At 38.0% G+C, this 22,696-nt stretch overlaps 1 protein-coding gene across 2 annotated transcripts in view; it reads left to right on the forward strand.

Annotated features, from left to right (window-relative positions):
• MTTP (microsomal triglyceride transfer protein) overlaps nucleotides 1-22,696 on the forward strand; it is a 56,403-nt gene that overhangs the window by 30,363 nt on the left and 3,344 nt on the right. For both annotated transcript variants that reach the window (XM_082390980.1, XM_082390979.1), the window contains exons 10-17: nucleotides 1,650-1,818; nucleotides 2,710-2,817; nucleotides 7,782-7,994; nucleotides 9,491-9,702; nucleotides 11,857-11,954; nucleotides 12,057-12,178; nucleotides 13,559-13,786; nucleotides 20,619-20,743. In XM_082390980.1, coding sequence (XP_082247106.1) covers nucleotides 1,650-1,818; nucleotides 2,710-2,817; nucleotides 7,782-7,994; nucleotides 9,491-9,702; nucleotides 11,857-11,954; nucleotides 12,057-12,178; nucleotides 13,559-13,786; nucleotides 20,619-20,743 — 1,275 coding nt within the window. The remainder of the gene's footprint in view (nucleotides 1-1,649; nucleotides 1,819-2,709; nucleotides 2,818-7,781; nucleotides 7,995-9,490; nucleotides 9,703-11,856; nucleotides 11,955-12,056; nucleotides 12,179-13,558; nucleotides 13,787-20,618; nucleotides 20,744-22,696) is intronic.

Here is a 22,696-nt window from a genome sequence, read left to right on the forward strand (position 1 = left end):
ATGCACTAATATCAGAAGACCTAGTTTTAAATTCTGACTTCCAACAGTATACAACCTTTAAGTAGGTCATTTACATTTAGCTTCCCTGAGCCTCACTTTCAACATCCGTAAAATACAGAGAATAATTCCTTCTATTTAGTGTAGGATAGTGAAAGTCAGGGTGGTGGAATGTAACATTTCCTGAAGTTTTTATTATGTGTATCTTATAACTTATAGAATATTAACAAGTATGCCAAGAGGAAAGGCTTCTGTGAGCAACTGAGTTTGAAGAACACTGGGAGAAACCAAGTTAAACAGTTCTCTGCTACAGAAATATCCAGCATCTTTAATCTGATAATATTATGTATAAGTTTCCTTAAACATATTCTAAACTTACACGACTTTGAAAATCCCTTTTCTTAAAGCATTTGGTAGGACTAGTATTGCATGAAAAACACTTTAGGAAACACTGTAATTAAAGACCGTGTACTTCAGTCAGAAAAACCTGCGTTCCAATCCTAGCTATATTTTTACCAGCTATGGGACCTTGAACAAATGACTTGATATCTCTGTTTCTTTATATATAAGGGAGAATATTAGTATTAAACTGATAGAGATGTTCAGTGAGGTGATGGTATTAATACCAGCATATATTTATTGAACATTTACAATGTGCCAAGCACTATTCTAAGTGTTTTACATAGATCATGTAATTTAATCCTCCCAGCAATCCTAAAATAACTACTGTTTTTAGCCCCATGTTACGGATAAAGAAGTTAAAGCAAAAAGAGGTTGCACACCTAAAAATTTCTAGTGCAGTAATAGACACTTAATAAGTATTATCTCTCTCTGTTTGCTTCATTCACTAGGGTTTTTGTTAGGATCAAAATGATATAGTGCAAGAATATCTTTTTAAAAAAGTATAACATATTAAATACATGTATGGTATGTTACGTGAATGTGGAATAAAATATATATCAATACATACCTAATATGTTCATTAGTATGGCAACTGGTTTCAGAAATTTTACCATCCCAAGACTCAGCCAACCAAAGATTCTTGATGAGTAGAATATGTAACTAGCACTTTCCTGCAGGAGTTTCGCTCTGCTCACAACTAATCATTGTGGTTGAACTTGAACTATACCATGGTGCTTTTTATTTTTTAAAAAATGAGCAAAAACTTCTCTCTTGGATATAAATGAAAGTTAAAAGAATGTCCCATCTTTCCATTAAATGATACTGCCCTAGTTAAGTTATGCATTTGAGAAATGTGTATATTTGCAAAGCTAATTAGAGAAAGAATTGATTTGGGGGACCATAGCTTTTATATATGACCCATATAGAAAAGAGTTTGAACCTAATTTACAATATTATTTATATGATTTTATTTATAAATCTCCAAATTATATTTGGCTTAGGCTAATACAGTAAAATTAATTTGTATATTCTGAGTATACGTTGAGGAGAAAGAAGGGAGTTAAGGGAGAGATTTCAAATAGAATGGGGAAGGGTCTTTGGAGAAAGTCATTCATTTTTCTTTTGTTTAAATAAAAAATTTTTCACTTCTTTAGGAAACGTAAACCAATGGGGTCTATGAATGGTAGCGATTCAAAATAATTTCTTAAGCACCCTAAACCTTGATATCCATGACTATGCCTTTTCCGTAGACCCCAGCTGGTGGATGCTGTCACCTCCGCTCAGACCCCAGACTCATTAGATGCCATTCTGGACTTTTTGGATTTCAAAAGTGACAGTAGCATTATCCTCCAGGAGAGGTTTCTCTATGCCTGTGGATTTGCCTCCCATCCTGATGAAGAACTCCTGAGAGCCCTCATTGTAAGTCAAATGGAAACTGCACAAATAAAGGCTCTGGGCTGCTCTTAGGAACCTAGGCAGTAATTAAATTTGCTAGCATCAGAATACAGGCTGAAACTAGAGCCTTCTGATTATTCATATTCAAATTCCTTTGGACTATTTTCTTTCTGTTAATCATTAACTGTACAGTAGATTATTTCACATAGTGTCTTCTTTGTAATTCCTCTAAATAACTTGAACTATACTTTATGGAAATTTAAAGATTGTGTTCACCTATCATATAATGTAACATAGGACAAAATTCAGAGGGGAGAAGTCTTGATTATGCTTCAAAATTTGATTTTAAAAGACTTATTTTGACTTCAAAAATCTTCATGGTATTTGACGTACAGTACATTGTATAATGTATAATCTTATACATGTTATATATATATAAGCTATAATTCTTCTGATATTAAAAATTATATTGGAAGCAAAAGCTAGAGTTCTCTTGGATCCAAGGTTTAAAAACAAAAAGTGCACTTATTCACTTATGATTTAGGGGAATAGTTCATAATCTTTTTAGAAAATGGGTTTGTTTGAAAAATCTGAAAAATCAGTGAAGCCCCTCATTACCCATACATAAAATTTTACAGACCATTTTTTGGATTCACTGGCCCAATGAGCCCAGTCCATAAACCTCTCAGGACTTCACAGACCCACGTTAAAAATACCTGGAAGGACTCTAAGACTCTTCAACCCAAAGCTAGATAGTGAATTTGTAGGTGTCCCCAAAGCAAAATTCAGAGTTTGCAACCTAGGAACATAAAAACAATTTCCTCAGGCTTTGCCTACTTTGTTTCTTTCCTTAAAATATCCCTTGGAAATGTTTAAATGTTTTGGTAACCTATTTTATCCTTGTTTGGCTAATAGAGTAAGTTCAGAGGTTCCTTTGGGAGCAATGACATCAGAGAATCCGTTATGATCATCATTGGGGCCCTTGTCAGGAAGCTGTGTCAGAATGAAGGCTGCAAACTCAAAGTAAGTGCAAATCCAATCTCATTTACTGTATCTATAGTTCTGGACCAATCTATTTAACATTTACCGTGCTGCCCACCATTGGGGCAGAAATCAAATTTGTATGGTTTTTATGACATCAAAGGACTATGGCTTCTTACATTTTTCAATTTCCATAATTATTTGAGTTGGCTGGTTTACTTCAGCAATCATATATCAAATATCTTGGCTAAACACAAAACTCACATATAAAAACATCCATTCAGTAGTATTTAATGAGTGTTTACTCTGTGCTAGGCATGATGCTAATGCATTAATATAAAGATACATAAAACATTCCACCATCCTCAGAGAACTCCTAGTCTGTTTATCAAATGCAAACAGATAAATAATAATATTGAAATATAAAGAGAGTGCTCTGGGGCTTCCCTGGTGGCGCAGTGGTTGAGAATCTGCCTGCCAATGCAGGGGACATGGGTTTGAGCCCTGGTCTGGGAAGATCCCACATGCCCCAGAGCAACTAGGCCCATGCGCCACAACTACTGAGCCTACGCTCTAGAGCCCGCAAGCCACAACTACTGAGCCCATGTGCCACAGCTACTGAAGCCCGCGTGCCTAGAGCCTGTGCTCTGCAACAAGAGAAGCCACCGCAATGAGAAGCACCGCAATGAAGAGTAGCCCCCACTAGCCGCAGCTAGAGGAAGCCCGCACGCAGCAACAAACACCCAACACAGACAAAAATAAATTAAAAAAAAAAAAAAAAAAAGAGTGCTTTGCGAATACTACAGAAGATGCACCAAACTATTCTGTTTGGGAGTGCTGGCGAAGCTGTCACCAAAATGGTAATATCAAATAGCTTAGCCTAGAAGAGCTTTTTAGGTGAAGAGATAGTTTTGTGGAATAAAGGACATTCTAGGAGAGATACAATAATGTATAAAAAACCCAAACTCAAAATGAGCCTGGTATGCTTGAGAACAGTGAGAAATTCTGTGGGGCTGGAGCAAAAATATGTATGTTTGTGGGGCAGACAGGTGGGAGTGCTGATGAAGGAAAGAAGGGAAGAGAGAAGAGAGGTAGGCTGGATCTCTATTAATGGCAAGTTAAGGAGTCTCGACTTCATTCTGTAGAGAAAAGTGAGAATAATGTGGTTTTTAGGTGGTAAATGACACACGCCGATTTTCTTAACCTAGGAAGAAGCAAAATGGTATATAGACTGGGTGTCAGCTGCATTAGGGCCAGTACGATCTGATCAGAAATGTTTGCAACAACCTGGGCACGAATTAATAAAGGTCTGAATTAACGTAGGTGCTGTACGGTGAGAGAAGGAGACAGATTCAAGAGCCCTTTAGGAGATAGAATTCATAGTATTTAGTGACTGATGGGATGCGGAGAATGAGAAAGAGGTGAGAATCCAGGTGACTGTTAAGCTTCCAGGTTAGGATACTGGATGTATGGTGATGTGAACCACTTAAGCAAAATTTATTATAGAACCTGGTTTGGGGGTGGGAGGAGGGTAGAGCTATTAATTTGTTTTGGCTATGTTTGAATCCTTTGGGACACCAGGCTGAGTTGTCCAATAGGCAGCTGGCCACATCCATCCGTAGCCCAGAAAAGGAGTTAGGACCAGGAATAGAGAGTGACTGAAACCTTAGGAGACAATGGGATTACCCAAGGGAGGCATATAGAGTGAGAAGGAAGCAAAACAAAGGATTACATTTTTTTTTTTCACACACACACACTGTATTTTATTTTAACAAGAGATAAATAGACTGACACCAAGCATTGTACATGGATGACCACAACAAAAGCAACAATGATTGCAATTACCAAACATGAAACACACTCATACTATGTCATAATATTGACATTCAGTCCAGTAATCCTCCACTGTAACAGCTCCTTTACTTTGTGGTGAAAATTGATTTGTATATTCTTTGCCTCTGAGTCCTTGTGGGATTTTTTTCTTTTAATTCAAACAGAAAGTCACAAAAATTATACTCATCCTCATCAGTTCACTCAGTCCCATGTAATTAATTTTTTTTTATCTTGATCTTTTGTTAGCACTTTTATGAGTTCATCAGTTTTTCATTAGAGTTCTGAAAATTCAGTTCAGCAGTACAGTCAGTTACCAGAAACCTGTACTTGTCAGAGGCTTTTCCATGAATTTCTTGAAGATGAAACCCAAAGGATTACATTTAAAGTTCTTCTGATAATGGGACAGCTTAGTTATCACATCTTTGAAGTTACCTTATGGGTAAAGCTGTAAACTATCCACTATCACTGTCATTCAGTTTTGTTAATGTTTTTGAGCAACTTTTAAAAAAATGCATCTTTGAAGATAATGAGACTTGGCTACCAAATGGACCATAGCAAATGTTCAAATTTTCTTTTCAACTTTCTGCTGTGGAATACTCATCTACCTTTTGCCCATATCAAAGACATCTGGATAGAAAGAAAACGATGTATTCTAAATACAAATTTAAGGCATCTGCTGGGCACACAATCCACAATACCTTACTGTCCAAAAGGTACCTGTGAAGCTATCGAGTGCTATAGCTTTTCAGCATTTACTGGCATGAAAGCTACTGCCCTATGACAGTCTAAATGGCAGCTAGACAGGTCACAATGAGTACTAAACCTCTATTTCTTTTTTCTATTTGTTTTTGCTTACATTTTGATCTCCCTGCATCCTAATTTCTTTTTTCACCAAATTTATATTTGAAAAAATTCAAACCTATGGAAAAGTTGTAAGCATAGCACAATTCCATTAATATTTGTATACCTGCTTCATCTAGATTTGCCAATTGTTAACGTATTGTCATATTTGCATTATCTCATTCTGTTTTATTTCATTTTATATTATTCTGGTTGAACCCTTTGAGAGTAAGTTGCATGCATCTGACATTTTACCCCTAAAGACTCTTACTTCTTATTACTTGAGTGCCATTGCATCTAGGCTCTTATAATGGACAAAATACATATATTTACATTTATTAAATTGCGAGTTCATACTGCTACCTCTAATTCTACAGGGTTCTTTCTCTCCTTCCGTCATTCCGTAATTATACCTTCCTTCTCCCACAGTGAGAACGCTGGTTCTCAAGAACATTAATATCATGATTCATTTGCTCAATCCTAAAACATGTACAAAATAATCTTGGAATTGTTACACCAATGTCATTACAAAAACCAAACTGACTTAAATAAAGTTCAAGACTTCATCACAGTCTTTTTGACCTTCGAATATATTTCACTAAAGGTTTACAGTCAGAGGACTATGTTCAAACATTGTTTGGATTAATTCTTTTTCATTCTCTTCTGTTTCGTTATGTTATTACTCTGATATACATTCATGTTCATTTGTTTCTGTTTGAAATCAATTTTAGCCACCTTTCATCCTTGTTGACTTCATTTTATTTCTTGAACATATGAAATAGTAACATGATTCAAAAGTCAAGACTTTATTTTAAAAGTATTCTCAAAGAGGTCTCATTCCCTTTCCTACCCTTCCACCCATTCTCACCTACCTTTTCTATGTAAGCGGTATCATTAGTTTTAGGTTCTCCTTTCTGTTTCTTTTTGCAACGGTAAGCAGATGTACACACACATTTTATTTCTTTTTTCTTGAACAAAATATAGCCTTCTATATACACTCTCTTGTATCTTCTTTTTTCCACTTAACAACATACCTTGGAAATCACCCCATACTGGTTCACAGAGATCTTCCTTCTTCCTTTTACAACTGCCTAGTACTCTATTGTGTGTTAAACTGAGGCACCACAGTTTGTTCTCCCATGTATGGTCATTAGGTAGTTTCCACTATTTTTACTATTACAAATAATGCTTAAACGAATAATCTTAGGCACACTTTCTCTTAATTTTGGAGATATAGCTTCAGGGCCAGGGTATTGGATCAAAATGCAGATTTGTTAGCTTTTGCCAAATTATCTTCCATGGGAATTGTAGCATTTTATGTTTCCACCTGAATGCCTATTTCCCTGTAGGCTCAATAACAACGTATGTTATCAAACTTTTGTATTTTTAAAGATCAATCTGGTAGTTGAGAAATGGTATTTCTTTAATTACATTTGAAGTTTAGCATCTTCGTTCTCTTTGGGGGCCTTTTATATCTTCCCTACCCCCCCTCTCTCCCACGGTGTGTGTGTGTGTGTGTGCGTGCGTGTGTGTGCACGTGTGTGTGTACCTGCAGCCTGATTTCAGAGTTTATAAATCCTATAGATAAATTAGATCTTAGGAACCTTTATTTTACAGATGATACTGAAGCCCCTAAAACGTACGTAGCAGCAAAGGTAAAATAAGAGCCTAGATGTCCCTATTTCTAATTTGCTTTTCCATTAAACTATTAACTTGCTAGTTCATAGTTTCTAGACCAGAAACCTAAAAGGCCTTTTTTGATTAAAGAATATGTTTGAAAAGTACCTAGCAAAGTACATGCTACATAAAAGGCATTCAAGGAATGTTTTCTGAACAGTATATCAGCATTAATCAAATTTGGAATCAAGTGGAAGCAAGCACTTTTTAAACATTTAGAACAAGACCTTACAGTTGAGTGCTAAGTGCTTTCACCGAAGTTGTTACTAAGGAAAAGGTGTGTGCCACCATTTAGGCACCATCTAACCATTATTTTAGAATTTCAATGAATGGGCAGTTTTAGGAATAATCAATCACAAGGGAATTTAAAAAATAACTTTATACATTCAGAATGTGTTTAAAAGTAAGTGTGCCCATTATTAATTACACTCATTGCTTCTTAATATGTTAATGTATGTACTTTTTAAAAAAACAACAACAACACCTTTATCAAGCTTTACTTGTTCATTTTCATTGTGTGCCTCAGTCAGGCAACCAGTGTAAAACTTTCTAAAACTTTAGGCTGTTTTCTTGGACACAAGAGTGAAGATGATCTTACCCAAGCTTTGTTTAGTATATGGTTATGCATATGTCTGATGTAGAATGTGATTTTTTAGGGAGTGGTAGAAGCCAAGAAGTTAATCTTGGGAGGACTTGAAAAAGCAGAAAAAAAGGAGGACATAATGATGTACCTGCTGGCTCTGAAGAATGCCCGGCTTCCGGAAGGCATCCCACTCCTTCTGAAGTACGCGGAGACAGGAGAGGGGTCTATCAGCCACCTCGCCACCACCACTCTCCAGAGATATGATGCCCCTTTCATAACTGATGAGGTAAATTCTCCAAGAATATGTGCAACATTCACAAAAGGAAAAAAGCGTGCCTAATCACAAGTCAAATGCAAACTTCTCTGAAGTCACCCTATTTTTTTTTCCAAACTAACAATCTCTCTTTCCTGTTAGAAATAACTCTTAAATTGGATTTAAGGCTATTCTGAAGCAGCCTCACATTTTGAATAGATACTGTGCTATATTCTGAAGCATAAATATTGAAGCACATTCTCTTGTTTTAAGAAAAAAAATTCTTTTCTGAAATATCTTTACTTCCACAAGTTTTAAGATGCTCTTAAATTTTTTGACACTGGAATAACCTGGCTTAAGTATTACCATGTTGGTTCCTACAGCTGCATTTTCAGGAAGCCATCCCAACTAAACTTTTTTTTAGGGCAGAGAATGTTTATAAAGTGTAAGATAAACTGCCTGCTGAGAATGATGTTCCCAGTTTGCAACTATGTTTTGTGTCAAAGTTGATAAGCTGCAAAGTGTGGTAATTAGGGTCACGAGTTTTTGAGATAGACAGACCTGCACATGGATTCTGGCTCTGTCCCTTCCTAGTTGTTTTTGCTTCGGTGATTCTTAATTCCTATATACCTGAGAACAAGGTCAACATTTGCGGGAGATAGAAAAAGGCAGAGGAAAGTAGAACTGAAAGAAATATTTATAAATGCCTAGTACAGAACCCCAAGCACTGCATATTGTTAGGCAATGCTAGTGACCAATGAAATTATTTGTTGCCACAGAATGTAATTATTTTGGCAAATTTTCTTTTGTGTTAATGTTTTGTTGAAAAAAGAAAATCCTCTAATATGACCTATGGACTTTGGGTGTTAATGATGTATCAATATAGATTCATCAAATGTAACAAATGTACCACTGAGATGCAGGATGTTGATAGAGGAGGAGGTTGTATGTCGGGGGGAGAGGGGAGGGATGGGGAGCACGAGGTATATAGGAATTCTATACTTTCAGCTTGATTTTGCTGTGAACCTAAAATTGCTCTAAAAAATAAAGTCTATTAATTAAAAAAAAGAAGGGAAGATTCTGAGGTACCTCATTGTAAGGAAATGTAGGTTCATATAGCCATCTCTCTCCAGAGCCCCTTTGCCATGTGGCAGTAACATCTTTGAAAATTCTGTGGTTGTTAGGGAATACCATGATATGCTGCAATAACAAACAAGACTCAAAAATCTCAGCCTCTCATCCACTCTATGGCTAAAGTAGGTAAAGGAAAATGTGGCCCTGAGCTCACTACCATAGTAGGAGAAAGAGAGGGATAAGATACACCAGCTCTTAACTGCCTTGGCCCAGAAGTTACCCACAGTGATTCTTTTCATGGTCCATTAGCCAGAACTATGACCCCAACATAATTGCAAAGGAATATGGGAAATATTGGAACACATGTCTATTTTATGAGCGTTAACTCTTCCTGCACGATATCAATTTTAAAAATCTAGATGCGCACTAACTAAGCCTGAACATCTTACGAACAGGTGAAGAAGACTATGAACAGGATATACCACCAGAATCATAAAGTTCACGAAAAGACCGTGCGCACTACTGCAGCTACCATCATTTTAAATAACAATCCATCCTACATGGAGGTAAAAAACATCCTCCTCTCTATTGGGGAGCTTCCCAAAGAAATGAATAAATACATGCTCTCCATGGTCCAAGACATCCTACGTTTTGAAATGCCTGCAAGGTATGAAGCAGTGCCCCGTCTCTGCTTATCCGAACTTATTTGTATGTTGATGTGGTACATGTGTGGCTAATAATAATGGTGTGGTCTTTATGCTGGGTTATGTTGCATAAAACCAAAGAGTTTGCCGAAACTATTTGGAGGGCCAGATTAAACAACTTCACTTTGGCACTGTGATTTGGAACTCTGGGTATGATTTTTTTACTCTAGGTCTCCCGTTCGGTCTGGTAACATCATATTGCCAAATGTTAGCAATGTTTTAAAATCCAACTGTGTTTTCAGTAGGACTATTTTTATAACTAGCATCATAAAATGAGGTAGGTTCCCACCAAATGGTCTTTCATCTTAACTTTCCAAATGTTAGGAATCTTTGAAGCCTCATTTATCACAGGTTAAATGAATTTACCATTTGAGTTTAAAACCTTAGACATGACCCATGTTTTAGGACTATTCAAAGTACGAAGAATGGAATCAGCAGACTTCATTGCTCTCAGTTACTTATTGGAATCCTCTTCCTTCCAGTTCCCAAGTCTCTTCTCCCAAATTCACTGCTGTCCCTTTTCCTCACTGAAATCAGAGGGCCAGGGAAGGAATCTCCATTTCCCCTGAGTTACATGCCACACACTGCCTTCAGGAAGGATCATGTTTGAGTGTTCCCAGTTGAATAGGGAAACAGACATGGGGTAAGGGTGGGAAATAGGTAAGGAGAAAGGAAATGGGAAAAAAGGCAGTAAAGATCGAAGGAAAGAAACAAGGAGTAAGACTGAAGGGAAAAGAAACAGGAGGAGTAAGTACAGACAAAGGAGCAGGGCAAGTAAGGAAGGAGGGGGAAGCAGATCAGAGATGCAGAAGAGAAACAAATTCTCTCTGCAGCCATGTGTGCCCGGTCAAATGGATTTGATTTCTCCTTCTATTGCTTTGCTTTTGTGAGACTCTGTGGGGGAGATCCTGGGTGTATTTGCTGCCATTGTCTTGTGAACCTAGTGATTCAGGGGACAGTAAAGAGGAAGCAGTGGGGTAGAGAGCAGCCTGGGAAACATGGGGAAGCCATCGCGAACACTGCAGGTCAGATTCTCAAAACTGAAAGCATCAGAGTTGGAAGGGACGTGAAAGACCCCCTCGCTTGCTATCTCTCTCCAGTGTGGGGGTCTAGTCTCCTGGTAGGTGGTGTCCAGACTTTGCTTGCACCTCTCCAGTGGTGGGAGGTTCACCACCTCTGAGGGAACTTGTGTCATCATTTAGAGACGCTCTCCATTACTGCTTTGCATAACTGAAATCTTCCATTGGCCCAGATTTTATTCCCGAAGCAAAGTGGAAGAGATCTAATCATTCACCCACATGCAGACCCTTTGAATATTTGAGGACTAGTCTTCATCTTTCCTTTTTCAGGCTAAAATCTTATAATCTAGTGATACTGGGGGAAAAACCTATAAGATAAACATTCTTCCTCTCAGTGATGTTTTACCTCAGAACTAGGTCCAGATTTCTTTGGTTGATTTTTTGATTTCTTTTTTGCTGAGTTGTTATAATTTTATTATTACTGATATGATTAGTGTTAAGTAGTCAGGAATGGAAATATCTCAACGCTAATTAGTTAAGTAGATAAAATAGAGGTATGGGGTCAGGTTTAAGACTTACTTTAGAGGATACTATTGGGTTTTACTGAGATGTTTCTTTAACTGAAAACTACACAAATATAGAAGAAATTCCTGGGAATTTGCTGTTATATATCATTAGCCAGTGATAACATTAGAGGGTGTAGGAAAACATTTAAAGAAATATTGGGCAACCTCTCCAGTTTGGTACAACTTTCCTTAAAAGTATATACTATTTAACAGTAGAACCACGATGATTCAAAGAACATGTGTTTTCCACTCCTGAGGTGTGTCCATCAGTCAGCTTAAGCCATCTCATAGCTGGCTGTCCTCGCCTTGCTGTCATTTTGATACCAAACTGAATTTCAAATATCTGAGGAATGAAGGGGAAAGCCCTCATCCTGATGCTGGCACTCCAGCTGGCACCTCCCCAGTTTTGGAGTGGCATGAGGAAAATTTGGCCCCCCTCTTTTTTCCACTGAGGATTTGAGTTCTTTCCAAATCTGACTTAGGAAACAGCCATTACCATGAATGTGCAGCTTTTTCCTTTTACGTGTTACAGCAAAATGGTCCGTCGAGTTCTGAAGGAAATGTTTGCTCATAATTATGACCGTTTCTCCAAGAGTGGATCCTCTTCTGCCTATACTGGCTACATAGAACGTACGTAACCCAAAAAGGGGTTCTCCCTCCCGCTCCCTCCCCCGCTCGGTACCGCTGGAGCTGTTGTTAAATTCTAGGTTGTTTGTGTTTTTGTGTCCTTAGGAAGTCCCCATTCGGCATCTACTTACAGCCTTGACATTCTTTACTCTGGTTCTGGCATTCTAAGGAGAAGTAACCTGAACATCTTTAAGTACGTTAGGAAAAATCCTCTTCATAGTATCCAGGTATCTCATTTTTCATTAATTTTGCTTATGAAAGTATGTAAGAGGTTAGTGTGCAGTAAAATAAAATATATACTAATGACAGCACTATAGAACGTGTAAATGAATGGTGGATCTATCATGTCGCCCATGATTCCATCATCTGCAAGAGGCTGTATGGTTTACAGTCCCAGAGAGAGTTTCAAACATGAAGTTGAAAACTTATGTGTTTTGAGTCACTGAACTTGCCAAACATCCATAGTTTTTTCAAAGGTACACATAGTCACAAAATTGAAGTCATGCCAGTATTTCTCATGTATGTTTTAAAAAATATTTTATTTTTATCCATAGATATATTCCTTGGAGCTCCAGATATTTATTAATAGAATATATTTCCTTCTCTTGGTGTTTCTATGAAGAGACTGATTCCCCATAATAGAAGCTTTCATAATAGAATATGGTTCTCCAAAGAGTCAATCTATATTTTTTCAATATTGCTAAGAGAGAAAAGAATAAAGTGTAGGCATTTGACAATTGGCTGACTTCCATCCCTTTAGTTTTACCCCAAATGTGGTGACAATCTCTAAAGGCTTCCTAATTGTGAAATATACTTTCTTTTTAGTTTTTATGCATATCAAACTATAGCCTTCTCAATAAGCTCATTTATGCTTTAAAAATGATGCAATGTATATAAACTTGAGTTCTTATCAATATTGTATTACTACACCTTTGATAGGACTCTAGTTAGGATACCACGCTTTCTGTCCTGAGGAATCACCATCTGTTTTCTGATAACGCATTCTGAAATGCCAAATGCCCAGTGGCTCAGGTGCTGGGTCTGGAGGACAGAGAGTATGTAGGACTCCTGAGTGCGGCAGAGATCTGGATGTGAGGCTCCTCATGGTGTTCATCATCTGTTCTTTTACTGGAGAAAGTTTCATGTGGAAAGGTGTGAGTCATGGCTTAGAGAGCTCCACACCCTCTCATAGGGCAGACTGTCCCAACACTTCTCCACCTCTTTTTAGGGGCTCTACAAGATAGCCCATCCACTACGTATGACAGTTCTGCAGAGACTGAGTCTCTAGGATGACGCCATTAAATGGAAAGCTCATGGTCTTTGCAGTCAGACAGAAGGGGTTTGAGACTTACCTCTGCCATTTGAGCTTTTTTTTTGGCCTCATCTGCAAAATGGATACAATCATATGAACCTCAAAGGGTGGCTGTGAGGATTAAATGAAGAAAACGAACTCATATTCAGGCCTAGAGTTGTTTTTGTTTTGTTTTTGCCTAGCAACTGCAAATGTTTGAGTTTTTGACCCCCGGGAAAGTTCTAGTTGTAGCTCATCATCACGTACAGAACAGGCAGGGAGCTAATGTCATGAATGCTATATCCATTTTCTCTAGGTGGTCATTGAAGCCCAAGGACTGGAGACCTTAATTGCAGCCACTCCCGATGAAGGAGAGGAGAACCTTGACTCCTATGCTGGCTTGTCAGCCCTCCTCTTTGATGTTCAGCTCAGACCTGTCACTTTTTTCAACGGATACAGTGATTTGATGTCCAAAATGCTGTCAGCATCTAGCGACCCTATGAGTGTGGTGAAAGGACTTATTCTGCTAATAGATCATTCCCAGGTAATTCATTCTGCAACTGTTTACTGAATGTACCAGGCATGCTTTAAATGTACTCCATGCTTGGAGGATACAAGACAAAGTTCCACCCACCTTGGAACTCACATTCAAAGCATTTGACCCTCTTGGTATTATTGCCCTTTCTCTTCTTCTCTTTTGCTACAGGTAAATGTGTTTTCTTTTATCTGTATTATCTGATTAAGACATCTTTTCACTGTTGAGGCAAAAGAAGGAATACTCAACATAATATGAGTATAATATAATGTCATTTATATCTCAATAAAACTAAAAGGCAGTGAGGGAACCGATGTGAACAGAGACAAGAAATTATGGAGAAAATAACCTAGGATTCAACAGAGAAGAGATGGCCTTATCTCTTCACTTGGCTTTCCTGGGCACAAGGGCTTAGATGATATTTTTTTCTGAAAGCAATAGCTGAACTACATGGCTTCACAAGTTACTGATGACATTCATCATGACAACAATGGTAAGATCCAACTAGTGCACCATCCCTGCCAAATTCTTAGAGACACAAGCAACCACTGACGCCAACCACACGTTTAATGGAGACTCTTTGCCCCAAATTCTCATGTTCACAGAACCTTACAAAGGTTCACTCATTGTTAAATAGGATTACTTTCATTCACTTGACCTGCATTCTTCAGAATAGTTTTCAGTTTGCTTCACCCCTAAATCTTACATTACTGTACTAAGGTATGACAATACTATATTCTGTGTGGTAAGATTTAGGTGACCAGGTTACTGTGAGATGGGAGTGGGCTGCCTCATGGAATTTTTTGAGAAACAGAAAAGGGTTAATCTGAATAACCTTTGAGTTTGAGTGTTTGGATGCTTAAAATTTTTTTTCTTTAGTGGCTTGACATTTCCTGCCTTACTAAGCATAGCAATATAAAAACGGAATATTTGCTAAAAAAGGATCTTACAGGAAATCCTTAAAGTGATCAGTTGCACTCTGATTTATATTTATGATATTGAAGATATATGAGGAGATTGGATTAAAATTTACAGACTATAGGACTTGCTTGGGAAGTTTGCTTTTGTGGTTTAATAAATTCATAAGTAATAGCCTAGTTTATTTTTTATTTTTTAACATCTTTATTGGAGTATAATTGCTTTACAATGGTGTGTTAGTTTCTGCTGTATAACAAAGTGAATCAGCTATACATATACATATGTTCCCATATCTCTTCCCTCTTGCATCTCCCTCCCTCCCGCCCTCCCTATCCTACACCTCTAGGTGGTCACAAAGCACAGAGCTGATCTCCCTGTGCTATGCAGTTGCTTCCCACTAGCTAGCTATTTTACATTTGGTAGTGAATATATGTCCATGCCACTCTCTCTCTTTGTCACATCTTACCCTTCCCCCTCCCCATATCCTCAAGTCCATTCTCTAGTAGGTCTATGTCTTTATTCCTGTCTTGCCACTAGGTTCTTCATGACCGTTTTTTTTTTTTCCCTTAGATTCCATATATATGTGTTAGCATACTGTATTTGTTTTTCTCTTTCTGACTTACTTCACTCTGTATGACAGACTCTAGGTCCATCCACCTCACTACAAATAACTCCATTTCGTTTCTTTTTATGGCTGAGTAATATTCCATTGTATATATTTGCCACATCTTCTTTATCCATTCATCCGATGATGGACACTTTGGTTGCTTCCATGTCCTGGCTATTGTAAATAGAGCTACAATGAACATTTTGGCACATGACTCTTTTTGAATTATGGTTTTCTCAGGGTATATGCCCAGTAGTGGGATTGCTGGGTTGTATGGTAGTTCTATTTGTAGTTTTTTAAGGAACCTCCATACTGTTCTCCATAGTGGCTGTATCAATTTACATTCCCACCAACAGTGCAAGAGGGTTCCCTTTTCTCCACACCCTCTCCAGCATTTATTGTTTGTAGATTTTTTGATGATGGCCATTCTGACCGGTGTGAGGTGATACCTCATTGTAGTTTTGATTTGCATTTCTCTGATGATTACTGATGCTGAGCATCCTTTCATGTGTTTGTTGGCAATCTGTATATCTTCTCTGAAGAAATGTCTATTTAGGTCTTCTGCCCATTTTTGGATTGGGTTGTTTGCTTTTTTGTTATTGACCTGCATGAGCTGCTTGTAAATCTTGGATATTAATCCTTTGTCAGTTGCTTCATTTGCAAATATTTTCTCCCATTCTGAGGGTTGTCTTTTGGTCTTGTTTATGGTTTCCTTTGCTGTGCAAAAGCTTTTAAATTTCATTAGGTCCCATTTGTTTATTTTTGTTTTTATTTCCATTTCTCTAGGAGCTGGGTCAAAAAGGATCTTGCTGTGATGTATGTCATAGAGTGTTCTGCCTATGTTTTCCTCTAAGAGTTTGATAGTGTCTGCCCTTACATTTAGGCCTTTAGTCCATTTTGAGTTTATTTTTGTGTATGGTGTTAGGGAGTGTTCTAATTTCATACTTTTACATGTACCTGTCCAGTTTTCCCAGCACCACTTATTGAAGAGGCTGTCTTTTCTCCACTGTATATGCTTGCCTCCTTTATCAAAGATAAGGTGACCATATGTGCATGGGTTTATCTCTAATAACCTAGTTTTGACTTTTGCCTTCACTAGTTACTTTCTGTGTGCTCTTGGGCGTTTACTTAATAGCTTTAAACCAGGATTTGCTACTCATAAAGTGAGGCATCTGGAACAGATGATTCACAGTTTTTATCAGCTTTGTTCTTTGCCGGATAATTTGAGGATCTTGATTTGTTGGATTCTGGTTTTGAAATCATAGATTTTAAGATCTGGGAGTGACCTTAAATATCAGATTTACTAAAACTCCACCAAAACATCATTGGTTGAAACTAGATGCTAATTCCCTATCTTTATTATTCCTCATAACAGGTCAGGATAGCTGTATATAACAAAAAACGCCAATTTGGGGTAGCTTAACCAAATAGTTTGATTTTTATCATGTAACAAGTATTTGGAAGTAGGTAGTCCAGGATTGATATGGAAACCCTAAGATATTGTTAGGATCCAGACTCTTTTTCCTCAGGTTGGCCATCTTTACTTGTGGTTTTTAACCTCATGCTTGTCACCTCATGATTATCAGATGGCTGCTGCACTTCCAGCACTAATTCCTCATTCCAGGAAGGAAGAGAGAAGGGTAAGGTGCAGCAGAGTCTGAGACTCTTTTTCAAGAACTGTCCTGCAAGTACTATCTATTTCTACAAAAGATAAGCATCTACAAAAAGAAGTCCTTTTTTATTGACCCAAACTGTGCCATATGGATATCTCTAGCTGCAAGAGAAGCTGGTAAATATAGTTTTTCAATGGTTGTATCGACACTCTGAAGAAAACTGTGTTTCTGTTAATATGAATGAAAAGAAGGACAACCAGCAGTGTGTTTCATGCCCCTTAATCCTCAAAGTCACAGAAGAAAAATTGTTCTCAAATTATATTAGAATTTTACACTGCATTTTTCCATTGAAGTATTACCTCTGGAGAGATGTATTCTTAATGAAAGAATCTCTGAAGAAAGCATAAGAGTGCTGAGAAAGTAGTCCACATTTTAAGATGCAGGAATAATAACAGTTCAGTACCACCTGTATGTACTCACCTACCCAACAGCAACGCCTAATAGTCTGAATCGGAGTATAAATCTTGATGCAAAGATAAGTAATAACCTAGGTCAGGGTTGGCAAACTTTTATGTAAAGGGCAGAAAGTAAATAGTTCAGGCTCTGTGAGACATATGGTCTCCGTTGCTACTCAACTCTGCCATTGTAGAGTGAAAATAGCCATAAGTGATATATTAACATATGAGCGTGGCAGTGTTCCAATAAAATTTTATTTACAAAAATAGCCAGTGGGCCAGATTTGCCGCCATAGTCTGCTGACCCCTGATCTAGATTATCTTGTATGATTTTTGTCTTCATTAAGCTAGGGCACTGCAGGCATATTCTAAGAGAAAGATCTTCCCTTAGCTATTGAACATAGCCCAATGCCAGTGTAATTTAGAGTGCAGTATTTGGCAGATCTGGGTTTATTATACAAATATGCTGTTTGAGTCTCCCTAGCTCTGCAGAGCACTCCAGTAATGCCATCCTAGTTTCAGGGGCACATACCACTCTAGGTCAAGTGCTGACATTGAAGGAAATTTTGGCAGTGGATGACCTGTCACAAACACCAGGGCAGATGGAATTACTCTGTGCTTACTCTCTCACTCTCTTTTTGCAGCTAACTGGATTACTCTTCAGAGGAGGATGTCTGATAAAGTCAGATTAACAGGGGGATCCTCCTTAGCCAGCAAAGAACATATTTTCCTGAATGGGAGCAATGGGATGAGTTGTCAAAATATCAGTGTCTGAGCTCTAAGAAACACCTTTAGGACCAAAAGTAAAAGATCAAAGGGGTCACATTAGCTACAAATACAAAGCTCCAGTATCTTGTTCTTCTAGTTCATAGACAAGAATTTAAATAAATATGTCCTCTTGGTGAAACAAGGACATAAGCCTATGCTTTATCTTTTTTGCAATATTTCTCAGAACAGGCTTCCTTGCACACCAGGAGACAAATGACAATTATGACTTCCTGCTAGCCGTGCATGTATGGTAATAGAAAAGTCTCCCCACGAGAGACAGTCTGGGTATTCATTCTAGCTCCACATGCAGCCTCCAAGCCTAATTTTTCTTTTCAGTCTTCAGATACAATGCCCACCATGGACGATTCGTATGGGAATTAAATGAGATACAAAATGTAGAGCTTTGGGGGCACAGTAGGTGCTCAAAAACTGTTAGTTCTACTTATTTTACACCCCTCAAAAATTAGAACCACTGCGCTATGTGGTTTAGTCCCTTTCACGAAGGAAAGAGTGGTTTGTCCTTCTACAGGGGTCAGTGGTCTGTCATTCTATTGGGGGGGCAAACAAATTCCTCTGTGACTATGCATAAGAATTCTTCCACGATCCCTTTGCAGAAGAGAAATGGAATATTCCCGGAAAGCCAAGGCACTCCTCAAAACCCACACTGCAGTGGAAATGCTTTCTCCCCACAAAAGCCACCTTGTTTAATAGCCGTGAAATGTTCTTTTCCATGGCAGTTGGTGTGTTTTGACATCCACGTAATGTATGGCCAGTGGGAAGGCTAAAGTCCGCATCACAGACCTCTGCCGAGTTAGGTGGACTAACAAGATTATAGTTTTCAAATGGGGAATAGAGAATATGATCCAAATAAGGAAGTACTTTTGAGGCAGGGCATACAATAGGGTCAATTTGGAAACAATGAGAATAATAGTGCAAACGCAGAACTCACATCTTGGTTCTGCAGTTCATGGGCATAGGTTACAATTGGGACATGATTATCGTGGTTTTCTCAGGATAATTTGTCTTCCTTCATATCAGTTATGATGCCTGAGGTAACCCCTGCATCCCACTACCACCACATTTTGTTCTGGACCTAATGTAGCAGTAAGTACCCTTAGGGCTGTCTCCTAACGCGGTCCGAGCTCTGTGTTGAGAATCTCATGCTTTCATCCAAGTGTCTTTCAGACTGAAGGTAGTTTCATGCCACAATCAGACTTTTCTAGTAAACCAAGTTCTATGATTGAGATTTCTTGCCACATTTTTTTGAAAGTTGGAGAAAATTCAGGGAGATCAATGATCAACACAATACTTTCTAGGAAGTGAAATTGCGGCATTAATAGTTGGTGAAAGCATGGCTTATTTGGTCTGAATAGGGCAGTTACGTAAAGAAGTTAGTCATGCTGCCAGTTGCTGTGGACCTAAGATCTTTGGAGGAATATCAAAATTAGAGGTACTGAGCCTTTTTCCCAGAACTGTTATCATTTCAAACACTGTCCCAAGGCATTCTGATTCCAATCCAGCTGGAGAATTTTTCAGCCAACATCACCTCACCTAATGTACAAAGAATTGCAAGACTTAAAGGGTAAATGCTGGCAAACAGCATAAAACAATGGGTTTCAGACAACTACAAAATTCCTGAGGAGGGACTACGTTTGTAAATGGGTACTGTCCCTCTGGAGTATGCCGTGGAGTTCATGTTGGTCTTGTTTGTTATTTTGATGTCATCCCAAATGTCAAACAATAGGGTATTATGGCTTAGTTAAGTTGCCTTGCCTTACTTTCCTAGCATTCCTTTCCTAGGCAATTCCTGGAAGTTGCATACTGCACCGGCAGTTTTTATCCTGCCTTTCATTTACCAGCAGGATGCAGTTTACTATATTTGACACAGCATATAACTACAGAAGTGGTAAAGGACTTCAAGAGATCATCTATCCCAAACCCTCACCACCCATCCCAAAGCCACACTGGATTTCTGATGGATATGCTTTCATTTTCCCTAGTCTTGTGGTTCTAAAATTTAGGTGCATCAGAAGCACATGAGGGCTTATTAAAACACAGAGTTCTGGGCACCACCCTCAGAGTTTCTAATTCAGTAGGTATGGGGCTTCCATTCCTAACAAGTTCCCCGGATGCTCATGTTATTTGTCAGGGAAGCACACTTTGAGAATCATTGCCCCTCCCAAAGTGAGGCAAAGATTGAAAGAAAGCACCCTTGTCAATTGACACTTCACTTCTTTAGTATTTTAATTGACTAAATAATTTAGCAAATCAATAATCTACTTCCGTGATCAAGGTTAGAAAGTGTTTCCAAGCCTAGGGAAAGACTTCAATGTTAACACAAGTCAAACGGTATTACCTACAGCCGGAGGTTGAATGTGCCTTTGAAAAGGGGCTGTCTAAATTGTGCCCCTCCCCCTCCCCTCCTCCTCCTTCTTCTAATTCTTCTTCTTCTAACTATTATTCTATATTTTTGTTTCTAGGAGCTTCAGTTGCAATCTGGACTTAAGGCAAATATGGATGTCCAGGGTGGTCTGGCTATTGATATTTCAGGTTCAATGGAGTTTAGTCTGTGGTATCGTGAGTCTAAAACCCGAGTGAAAAATCGGTAAGCATATGTATAGTACTCTATGCAAAGAACCACAGAGATAAGGTTTTTAAAAAATTTTATCGAAATATAGTTGATTTACAATGTCGTGTTAATTTCTGCTGTACAGCAAAGTGATTCAGTTATACATATATATAGTTCTTTTCCGTATTCTTTTCCATTATGGTTTATCACAAGATATTGAATATACTGTGCTATGCAGTAGGACGTTGTTGTTTATCCATCCTCTATATAATAGTCTGCATCTGCTAATCCCAAACTCCCAGTCCGCCCCTCCCCCACCCACTCTCCCTCTTGGCAACCACAAGTCTGTTCTCTATATGCAGAGATATGTTTTTGGAATTAACATTCCAACTTCTTGAAATCTATGCTTTCTGTTTGTAATCATTAAATCGTAGAGTAGGGAGTAACCATGGGAAGTCATTCTTTCCATAGCTTCTTATGAGCAGGTAGGTACCTAATATGACTCAGCCAAGGATCTTTTCGCTTTTAAAGACATCCCTGGACAGCTTGCACAGTGGATGAAATGTTCATCTTCTCTTGGTATTCCACTTTAGTAGCTGACAATGCTGTCAGAAGACTTTTAAGAAATTTTTTTTAGCTTATCCCTCTTGTTGGGATTTAAAATCTTTCTTCTTTTGCTGTCTTCAGTGGAGAAAAATAAAAAGATGATCACTTTTGTGAGAATCTAAGTCTTAAACATTGAGTCCTTAAGTGTTTTTATTAGTGTTCATTTTTCTAAACAGAATTTTCTCTGCTCCTTTAGTTTTTCTAATTGATGCATCACATCAAATGAAAGTGTTTTATTTTGAACTTAAAACAATGTCTTTGAACCAATGTGATAATCAGAAGAATTATTCTTCTGTTTGCTGTAATACTGAAGAAAAGAACATGAAAATGCAATTGATTTTTACCTTTTGGGATATTTAAAAATAAAGTGGGGCAGAAGTGAGATAGGAGTGCTACAATTAGATTTTTAGTTTATTCTGAACAATGGGTGAAGGAATTGAGAAAAATCAAAAGGTGGCACATTTAACATGAAAGGTGACCCTCAGTGTTACTAAAAGGAACCAAAGAATGAGAAATGGGAGAGGCTTTCAGAGTGATAAACAATATAATTTAGGGCTTCCCACTGCATCAGTCATCTTGGTCATCTTTTTGATGTATTTTCTAGACAGAAGTTTACCTAAATTAAACTGAACTGAATTATTTTCAGAAGGAAATCAACAACAGCTACAACAAAAATTTCTGGCTTTTTAAAAGAGACACGGTATCCCTAAGTATCTGCCAGTGTCCACATTATAGCCAATTCATCTTCAATTTTCCATTTGTTCATTTAAAAAGTATCTCTTAAGCCTTTGTTGAGTGTAAGATATGAGAAGGTATTCAGGGATTTAATGAATTCAGGGAAAAGGATTCAGGGATTTAAATGATACCACCTCTGACCTACTTTTACACTGGCAATAGCAGCAGGTGTGCTATGAGAAGCACAGCAAAAATTAGTAGCCTATTAAAAGAGCACGAACGTACAACTCTGATTTCATCTAAAGCCTCAATTAAATTAGAGTAGTCCTAGAGGTAAGTCTTCTACTAGGATTGTTATCCTCTTCATTTTCATCCAAGCCTCTATCTTAGTCAGTCCAATCTGTCTAGGTGATCACTGGAGAACCTACGACATCTGTCCTTTCTGGGGCACCCAATATACATGCTGTAGGAATGGCTCTTTGTGATACTGTATTTTTAAAATATCTTGGCAACCATAGACTTCTGTCATCAGAGACCCTTTGGAGAAAGTAATGAAATGGAATTGAGGTAGCTGCATAGAAGCCAACAGAGAGACAGTTACCAAGAAAATTGTTATAAACATCAACTGTCTTCTGGGTGAGCTTAGACTTTGTTTTAAGATAACACAGGTATTTCTGACTTCCTGATAGGACCAGGTCCCAGGCATGT

The sequence above is a fragment of the Balaenoptera borealis genome (genome assembly GCF_965194805.1).
Source record: "Balaenoptera borealis genome assembly, chromosome: 4".
Taxonomy (NCBI): Eukaryota; Metazoa; Chordata; class Mammalia; order Artiodactyla; family Balaenopteridae; genus Balaenoptera; species Balaenoptera borealis.